The sequence below is a fragment of the Alligator sinensis genome, unplaced genomic scaffold, assembly GCF_000455745.1.
Source record: "Alligator sinensis unplaced genomic scaffold, ASM45574v1 scaffold93_1, whole genome shotgun sequence".
NCBI lineage: Eukaryota > Metazoa > Chordata > Crocodylia > Alligatoridae > Alligator > Alligator sinensis.
The window spans coordinates 1,784,934-1,795,208 of NW_005842243.1; the positions used below are offsets into that span (position 1 = coordinate 1,784,934).

At 39.3% G+C, this 10,275-nt stretch overlaps 1 protein-coding gene across 3 annotated transcripts in view; it reads left to right on the forward strand.

Annotated features, from left to right (window-relative positions):
- The window catches only part of MAP3K21 (mitogen-activated protein kinase kinase kinase 21), a 50,804-nt gene extending 41,364 nt beyond the window's left edge, over positions 1–9,440 (forward strand). For 2 of the 3 annotated variants that reach the window (XM_006027447.2, XM_014521706.2), the window contains exons 6-11: positions 301–423; positions 2,178–2,294; positions 2,831–2,981; positions 4,280–4,374; positions 5,301–6,083; positions 8,976–9,440. In XM_006027447.2, coding sequence (XP_006027509.1) covers positions 301–423; positions 2,178–2,294; positions 2,831–2,981; positions 4,280–4,374; positions 5,301–6,083; positions 8,976–9,397 — 1,691 coding nt within the window. In that variant the 3' untranslated portion in view covers positions 9,398–9,440. The remainder of the gene's footprint in view (positions 1–300; positions 424–2,177; positions 2,295–2,830; positions 2,982–4,279; positions 4,375–5,300; positions 6,084–8,975) is intronic. The other variant, XM_006027448.3, reaches the window with a different exon arrangement.
- The last annotated feature ends 835 nt before the right edge of the window (positions 9,441–10,275 follow it).

The window sequence follows — 10,275 nt, forward strand, 5'->3', positions numbered from 1 at the left end:
CTCCAGGAAAGATGCACACTTTTTCTATGTCAGTGTTTATCAATTCAGGCCTCATTGGGCTACCAGACTCCTTTCACAGCAGTACTTGGCCCATCAAGTGGTAACAGTGGAGCTGTGGTACCCCTACAATTGTTACTGGTCTGAATCTTCAGTCAGTACTGATGTACTAATTTGGCTGTGTTACTGTAGAAAGAAACTACTTACAGCTTTCTTTCTGACTAAATTACAGCAGTGTAATCTTTTAGAAAGCCAAGACTTTATTTAGAAGCTGTAATTTGTGTGTTGCTTATTTTATAACAGATTTCCAGCACAAAATAACAGTGCAAGCATCCCCTAATCTGGATAAGCGAAGAAGTTTAAACAGTAACAACTCTAGTCCACCAAGCAGCCCTACAATAATGCCTCGTCTTCGAGCTATACAACGTAAGTCTTCATCACTATTCCATTTAATTTCTTTAAACAATGTGAATATGTTTGTTTTATGTCAGTGCATTGAAACACTGGTAGCTGTAGCTTAGAGGTGGACTTGAACATTGATGTGATAGAATTACATGTTCCATGACAGTTTACTGTGGATAAAGAAAGAATCTTCCTGGAATATTAACTGTTTTTAGGAATTATTTCAGGTTAACTGGCTGAAAAGAATGCAGTAAATTGTAATACATCTTTTTTTAGTTAAAATATTAATTGTTTTAGGAAATTGTACTTAAATTGGCTTTGAAAGCACTGAAATATTCTTTAAAAAAAAAAAAAAAAGTAATAAGAATTAGTAGATCTAATTTTCCCAGGTCCTGAGCATTCAGTTATTGCACTCCTCATTAAGAATGAAGGGAGTCTGATACAGCCTGTCCCAATGAAGCTCAAATTTTGCTTGAAAAAAGCATCAGTGGAAAATTCTGGGGTGATATCCTTTTCAGAATGTTAACTAGTATAGTTGTAATGCCCCCTGCTCTCTTCTCCCTCCTCCCCCTTCCCCTCCTGTTTTTTTTACAGTCCTAAGAGAAATTAGCTGGTATTCACCTTCATTTAGAACTAGCTTTTCATGCTTGCATGCTATTTTTGATTACTATTAGATCTTACCTGTGACACTCATCACCATAGAAACCAAACAAAGAAGCCATTGATTAGCCTAGTTCTAGAACTTTTAATGTTTTGGAAAGGTAGAAAATAATTGACATTTATATTTTGGAAGAGGCTTCATCTGTGTAGGCTTCTTCATGTAAAGCATTGTGTTTCGGGACCTAATTCTCCATTTGGGGTTTCCTTTTATAGGCCATCAGGTATGCAAAGGTGGATTTTAAATGAAAGAACTTGCTCACTTTGAGTTTTGATTCCTAAGCTTTGTCAAAAAGCCTACTAGATCTTTCAGGGGTATTTGGCTCAAACAGCTTAATTTCCACATCCCTTGTGCCTGTGTAAAAATAAATACCCCCCCTTCAGTGCTGTTTTTATCTTGATTAACTTCAAAATGTCTTTTGGTTAGAATTATTCAGGTATGAGCACTTTGAACAAGAATATCTAATACTTGGTTGCTTGATTAACCCTCAGTCTTAACATCCTCTGGCTTCCAAATCTAAATAGCTTTTTAAAATGAAGAATCCTAGCTCATCATTTAAAAAACAAAACAAAAAAAAAACTAGTCAGAAAAAATTAACTCCATTTTTTAATGCTAATGCTAAGTAGGCTCTTTAGAAATTTGAAAACTCAGTTGTAATATCATGGCTTACTGAAGATAAATCATCAGCTATGATATGTAGAGTAGGTTAATTTCTTTAAAAGGGAATGAGAAGGGTTGCAGCAAGAGAGCTCAAACACGTTAAGTCTAAACGGTCTATACGTGAAGCTGACTTTTAACAAGTTTTTAAGTTTGGTGTTGTTATATCTGTACAATAACCTTGGTTGTGAGCAGATTTACCTCTCCAGGTACCAGCCTAGACCTGGCTTGATGCAGGAATCCATTTAGTTGAATCATATCCACAAACCAAGGCCAATCCTGGAATGAGCAATGCACCCTCACATTTTACTATAAATGCTAAGATCTTCTCAGAGGTGCTTGGAAACTTTCTAGATCTGGATTTCTGTTCCAAGATCTAAAATGAAGAAAGAATCAGTCCTTCCTTTGATTTATAAATTAAAGTAACTAAGATTTCTACTGCATTCTTTTAATTTTTCCTTAGTGCTTTCCAAAACAGACACAAATGCAACTAATGGCCGAAGAAACAGTGTGTATGTGTACCAGCAAGATGTAGATATCACAAGTGAATATGAACTTCCCAGTGGGGTTATGCAAAAAGGCAAGATTCAATTAAGTTGTAAAGGGGATGGTTGTATTAATTTTATAGCTGAATTCAAGTGATAGACTGAGCACGTATGCAGAAAATCTCTTCAGTGTTTGTTTAATGAAAAACAAAACTACATTTAATCAGATGGGTATCTTGGGTGCGACACTGAGTTAATTTGATATGTTCATAAAGATATATGATCACAAATGCCCATGAACAAATATATTAACCAAGTGCTCAATCTACCTCACTTACCACATTACTTCTCAATGTCACATAAGCATGAAAAAGAATCCTTCCTACTTTTTTGTTAATTTTGCACCTTTCTTTCCCGTTTACAAATTATTCCTTGCTTGCTTATCTTTTGAATTGTTGCAGTATATGTATGGGCTTTTCTATGGAAAAAATGCATCTCAGTCTTTCAAGTGCACCTTTATTTGCTACTGGATAAATGTTGTTACAGTGGAGAAGTCTGTTCTGCCAAAATCTAAATATCTCTGATTTTGCAAGGACCATTAATGATCACTAATCTACTTATCTATCTCTAGTAACCTCAGATGACAGCAATAGAACTTGGGGAAGAAGTGCAGCTTTTCACCAAGAGGAATTTGAAGACGTGAAGATAAATTTTAAAAAGAAAGGTTGTACATGGGGGCCAAGCTCAGTTCAAACAAAAGAGTGTGCAGATTGTAAGGAGAGGTATGACTACTATGTTGAAAACCGTTTTTTGTGACTAGTTTAAGTATGAGAGGAAGGGTGCTGTGATACCTGAAAGCTTGGCTATATCTATTCCAGTCATGCAGTTAGTCCAATAAAATATATCAGCCACACGATTTCTTGCCTCTTGCATAGATCAAATATCCAAGTTGAGAAGGCAGTTCTGCAGCCATTAGCTAGCCAATTGTAGCTTGGACTCCTCAAACTCTTCTTTATGCATCTGGGAACTATTAGCTGCTCTCGCAGGTGGCATCCTCTCATGAACGCTGTCTTCTCTGAGACCTTCCATCCCTACTCCTTTTGAGTTTTGTTTTCCTGAGATTCTAAATTTAATGAGGGAAGCAAAAAAAAAAAAAGTCAGTGCTCCTCTGTCATTTATACCATTGGGTGTTACAAGTTGAAGGCACAGAGGGCTCAGGCTTGGCCCCAGTGGACACTGTTAGTTAAAAGATTATTATTTTGCCTGTGTGAAGCATGAATACATACCATAAATGAGATTCACACTGAGGAAAACTTTAAAAAGAATCCTAAAATTACCTGGATAATTGTGTACTACATTCAGGAAAATTATTCTGACCTCAGAAAGCTCTCTTGAGTTTTCTGAAATGTAATATTATTTCCCCCATGTCATTCTTAACATAAATAAGTATAATTGTAGTTCATGCTAAAACAGTCTATCCTGGAGAAGAAAAGACTCAAATTTATGTGAGTATTACTAGCTTCAGCCATGAATACTACATTATCCATGTGCTGCAGAAAATCGTTTTCCTAATTTTGAAAAGCAGTATGCTTTTAAATAATTTCATTTGAGACCAGTAAAACCTCAGAGATTTTACTGATATTTCTACTTGTTACTTTTAGACCTGCTTTACTTTCTTTCAAGGAAAGTAAATTATTATCCAATTTTTAAATCTTTATCGGTTAGAATGGACATTTATGATTTGAAAGCATATCTTGGTATACAGTCATAACTGCTAAATGCAGCTTCATGCTAACACGCAACATGCTAAGTGCAGCTTCCCTTTTGTATTCTTCTTGAGTTGTTTGGGGGGTTTTTTTGTTTTTGCATACGTCTCCTGTAAAGATGTTATAATACATTTTACAACCCCATATCAACCCACTTAATCCTTTTTAAGATACTTTAAATCATTAAGTGCAGTGTACAGTAAATGTTTAATTTGCAAAACATTTATTCATTTTAGCCTGTGGTAGTTCCTAATAAACGTTTTATATAAATATGCTGGTCTAGACCGTGTCAAAAAGAATCATTCTTATTTCAGAATAAGACCCCTTTCCGACGGCAGCAATCCTTGGTCAACAATTTTAATGAAAAATCAGAAAGGGGTTCCATTAGCTTCACTGTTTGCAGATGAAGGTAGGTGTGTGTTTGTGTTAAGGTAGAAGTTGCCCTAATTATATTAGTGCTTCACTTCTGAAAAGATTTATGCATACTCTTTATCTGAAGCAAAAATAGACCTTTAAACTGCTTTGGTATATAAATTTAAACACTGTGCTGACATCTCAGTTTTGTGAAGACTAGAGTTTCTTTCAGGAATCTTTTTCTGGTTCATTTCTATTTTCTGTGTATTTTTTTTTTAATTATTTTCTTGATACTTAAAAAGTCTAAAATAAATTTTATTGTGAATTTGCTAATTTTCTTTAAAGAATGTACATTTGAGGTTTTGTGTGCTGCCATGTAGATCAAGACTCTTTGTATTATTAAAATAGAATAGCTCTTCTGAAAAAGAGCTAAGTCAGTCAAGCAGTAAAGAGCTAAGTCCGTCAAGCAGGGTTGGTAGGGGCAGAGGAATCTACCTGCAAAATGATATAATAGCTATTAAATAGTATCTAAAAGACCAGAAATATAGAGTTAGGATTAAAATATTAATGTGAACACTTGCTGCTTGGTCAACACTTGTCATCTTTCAACCTACCCCAACTATCCAGAACTTATGGCAGCTGATGTACTTGCACTGTTTGCCCATATTCCATTTCGCTACAAGTTACCCCATGTAGAAAAAAACCCATCTGTTATTTACATATATGCATTCTAAAGATTCCAGCAAGAATCTTGCATGTTGATCAAAAGCACATAGGGAGACTTTCATTGAACATCAATATCTAAATCTGGCTTAAAAGATATCCCAGTATGCATCTTTGAGCCTGTAAAACACATAAATGAGGCAGACTGCACTTACAGCAAAAATAACAAATATAAAAAATCTTGAGGTACATATAGCGAGCAAAGTAGAGGAAATTGGATTTTATTTTGAGTACTAAAGTATTAATACTTCATTATAGGTGTTTGTACAGATCAGAGACTTTTCCCTGAAGATTTGGACTGTAAAAGACCAAAGCCAATTAAGTTGCCGAATCAGGCGTATATTAATCTACCTCTTTGGAAGGATGATCAGGGAGAGAATGCTGTAGATCATGAAAGCTTTGAAGAAGGAACCTCTACTAGTTCTGCAAATAGTACTCCACAAATGACTCCTACAAACAGTCTTAATAGAACATCACAGAAAAAAAAAACTGACTCTGTGTTGTATGGATGTGCGGTTCTCCTTGCATCTGTAGCTTTGGGCTTGGACATTAGAGAGCTGAACAAATCGCAGGTTCCAGATGAACTCATGCTCAAAGAGGAGAAGAAGAAACGGGATGGAATATTTCAGCGTGCTTCAAAGTTTCGCAGGAGTGCAAGTCCTATACGATTGCAGTCCAAAAAGGAGGAAACCAATATTCCATCCCTAAATCCTTCTGCAAATACTGTGAACCTTCTCTCTGTCTCTTCCATTTCCACAAAATGCTTGCTTCAGTCTGACGGTGAAGATGCTTTTGTAAGCGTTATGCCCAGTGATTGTAATCCAAGCATTCCCACTGCTGACTTTTCATCTGAAATTCCTGCAAGTAAGAGGGAACAAAGGGTAAAGCTGGTTCTTGACACTGATACTGCAATGTTAAAGAATACATCTCCTATTCATCCTTTTAAGCAATCTGAAAATGTGCCAAATGTTTCTTCCTCAAAACTGAGGGTGTTGGGTCACCGACGAACTTTGTCAGAAGGAAATGCTTTCCAGACTACAAGTAAGTAATACAAAATATCAAAAAAGAAGTTTTTACTGTAGAAATGAAAATCCTATGGAACTGCAGTTTATCAGTTGCTGAAAGTTAGTGATAAATAACTAGTTGTTGAAGGAGAAGTGGTCAGTTGGGGCACTTGTATATGTGCTTCAAGGGTGGGTTGGGGAATGAGAGCTGCTCTAATGAAAGCACTGTTGTGCATTGTGTATCAGCGTCCCTGCGCTTAAAAATGGCAGCGGGGGTGCTTGAACTAAAGTTACTTTGACCTTTAGATAAAGCACCTCCACCACCATTTTTAAGCATGGAGACAGTGATACTCAAGGCACAGGTGGCTGCTAGAGTGCAGCAGTTGTCACGCTCCAGCAGACTCGATTAATTTAATCTGCTTCAACGCACTGGAATTCCAGCACGTCGGAGCAGGCTTTGCGCTTGTGTATAGGTGCCCTTGAAGTCCAGTAAAAATGTTGCTAGTAAACAGCAATACAGGTTCACTTAATGTTTAAGCTGCTTCAGTGGAAGTCTGCTGGAACCTGCTGTGAACAGCATGCATCAGAACAGTGTTGCCAATTAAATTATCAAAACTGGTTCTGTAGTAAGGAGTCTCTTCATACTTTGGGTCTTGAAACAAAACTACCAAGCATAGTAGCTGGCATTGCTGTTTCTGCAAATGTTGTTGTATCTGGGCTTCAGGTGGCAGAAAGAAATGCTAAACATAGTTTAAAATAGCTTGACAATTGGTCAGCCGAGGCTGGTTGGTGCCCTATGACTACTATTCATTTATTGAGTTATAGAAAAACAGATTTGATAAATCTTGAAGTCCACAAAGTAGGCTGTTGCCTAGGAAGATTCATGCCTTTGAATCCAGTTAGGACAGGGTGGCACCTAAGTGACTGCCTTCTGAGAGTCCAGTCACATGCTGGATGTTTAACAGTTAAACCAGGGCTGTCCAACTAATGGCCTGTAGACTGCATACAGCTTGCAAGGGGTTTGGTTACACCCCTCAGCTCTCACCTGGCTCTAACAGCAGCCAGAGCCTACAGGCCCTCCCCTCCTTCTTCCAGCTGCTGCTCCCTGCCTCTACCCCAGAGGGTGGGTCAGTACAACACAGCTGAGGGTGAGTCTGGACTGTGGTGGATAGGAGGGGGCAAGTGATGAAATCTGGGCCATGGGCAGGGACAGATGAAATCAGGACTGCACTGGGGGTGGGGGAGAGAGTACAATGGGGTATGTGGCCCTTTGGGACTTAACAGTTTAACTCAGGGCCGTCCAACTTCTAAGACAAATACAAGCTTAAATCTTATCCTCAAATCTACTAGTAGCAGAGATAAGTGGGTAGTTTTAGTTATTTAAGATACTAGAATTGTTTTGTTCTGGGTAACGTACCCAGAGCTCTTGTTATGAATAGTACTGCTCCACAGTGTAATGCAGTATTCCTCGGAAGCATAATTTGTTTTTGAATTCCTCAAACTGTTCTTTTTCCTCTGAATGTGCATGTGGTGGGACCACTTAAAGGGGCTTGAATGGGCTGTGGAGCAGCTGGCAGATGCAGTTAGGCCCAATTAGGTGGTTACATGACCGCAAGGGGAGCCCCTCGATTGGATGAGGGCTGGGCAGCCAGGGTATAAGCTCTGGCCCTATGGAGCTGAGTTGAGAGCCAGTGGAGCAACATCACCCAACCTGAGTACAGCTCCTGGAATACCTGGAGGCCAGGGTAGGAACTATTGGGATGGAAGAGGTTCCTTTTGGTCATGGGTAAGACCTGAAACTGCTCCCTGCTGGGGTTGGATGGGGCGATGAGGCAGTCTCCAGGAAATGCCACACCTATGCTTCCCCAGTAAAAGGCAAAGATGGGGCACTATGGAGCCTCAGCCCTCACTGCCTTGTGGGTACCCCATGGAGGGGAAAGGCTAGTGGAGCACACCCTGACAAAAAAGCACAGGGCACAGGCCCATAGAGCAGGGCCTGAGGCAGAGGTCAAGGCCCACTGAGTGGGGCCTGATGCCAAAGGGGTGTAAGGCCCAGGAGCCTAGTGAGGGGCAGTGTAGTGGCCCAGAGAGGGACTAGAGGCTGAGTTTGGCCCGGTGTGGGACAGAAAGCAGGAGACCATGTAGAGTAGGGCCTGTGGGCGGGCTGAAGGACTAGAGTAGGGTGGCTGAAGTGTCTGCGTGATGAAGCCCAAAGAGTAGACCCTGGGGGGACCCAAAGGGCTGTGCAGAGTAGGTGAGGCCCAGTGAGGGGCGGTGTGATTGAGGCCTGGCAAAGGGCAGAGTTTGGCCGAGCAACGGGCCAGAGTTGTCAGCAGTTTGGATGCCATCTGCGAGGCATGGGATGGTAAATAGGGGGTCGGAGCTGTGTGTTTTGCCCTTGGCATCAGGGCTTAGAATGGGCAGCCTCCTGCATTTTCATCTATTTTGTGACCTCAAGGCATGGCAAGCAAGTGAGAGCAGACTGCCCTTGCCAGGTGGGCAGGCCGATGTCGAGCTCGGCTGGGGACAGCCCCCTGTCACTGTGTGTTTATACCTTGCTTAATACAAAAATTATTTGAATAGATAATCAAATTTTGCCCGCTTTCTTCCAGTAATGGTAGGCATCCAGTTACTGGGACAACAGCCTACTTCTCTTCCTCAGTCAGCAACTCTGAGTTTCCAGCACGAGAATAATATTGACTCAAAGGAATTCTTTTTGTATGAGGTTTGACTGTCTGAGCCAGATTGTATCTGATGGTGCTGAGCATTTATGGGGCATCATTAATTCCTACTACGTTTTTATAAATTTTAATGAAGATAAAATTCAACCATTAACACTTGCTTTCTTTGCTAGTCCTCTTTACAAATTTGAGGAAAGATAAAGTTACAGGTGATCATCTAACATTGTCTCGTCTTCCCCTTCATCTAGCTAATGGAATACCTTCAGCTAATGGAGTCTCCAAGTTGTCTACTCTCCCAGTTTTTGGAATCCTTCCTTCTCCATCTCCACAAAGAAGCATACCAAGTGATGTGTCACCACAAAAACAAACAAACATCAATATTATATCTAGGCCTCGACCTTCTTCTCTGAGAAGCAAAATAGATCCTTGGCAGTTACTTCCACAGATTATAAAACCAAACTCTGCAGAGGCAGATTATTTAGAGGGTGATTTAGGCCCACATGTTAACTTTTTACCAGATTCTGAGAAGAGAACTAAAGGCCATATGCCCTCCTTACTTGATGCTGATGTGGAAGGTCAGAACAGAGACTGCACAGTGCCTTTATGCAGGATGAAGAGCAAGACTGGTCGGCCATCTATATATGAACTGGAGAGAGAATTTCTATCTTGAGTGCTTTGCTGTTTAAAGTATTGTGGGTTTTTTTGTTTTTCTTCTTTTTAAGGAGAACAAAAATTAAAAGTTCTTGTCCCTCTGATGTTTCATGCTGCTGTTTTCTAAAACACTGCGGCCATTAGTACCAGAAGTTTTGTAATGGGCAACTAATTCTAAAGTATGTAACAAGGTGCCTATTTTGCATCTTTCTTAAAATGCCAGCTAGTAATTTTAAAAGCATAGTGTTGTAAAACTATTCTGGATGCATATCTAAACACAGATTAACTATCTGAATTAATTTTATTCCTTTTCCTCAAAAATATCAGGCACACTTTCTGTGCTGAAGTCTAACTTGTGCATTAAAGAACTCATTAACATGCAGTGGAATTCTTTTCAGTTTCAAAAAAAGTTTTGCATGCATATCTTCTGCTTGCAGGAGTAATCTCCTTGCATACAGTAGAGTTTTTTGATGCCAGCCCAATAGCAAATTACATTTTGGCATTGATTACATCATGGAAGTAACCAATACCAGCACTGAATTCAAAATGTTTTCGCCTTCATATTCTTGATGGATACAGTGGTTGAGAGCAGTTGATCCAGCCACTGTCTAAGAAATTATGCTGTTTTTGTAAACACTTAAGTTCTAGGCACAACTTTTTAACTTTGAGAGGGTTAATTGAAAGGTTGCAGCTTGGTTAAAGGCATTAGACATACTTTGTGAGGCAACATTCCACTTAAGTAAAAAATACATTTGAATTTAGATATTTGTACTCAGACTTTTTTAAAAAGATTACAAGGTTTGCACTGAAAAGAATATTCCTGATTTTTTTTTTTCTTTTTTTCTCTCCCCTAAAATAATACCTAGCACTCAGGTACTGCTATTTTATGTGGGAGAA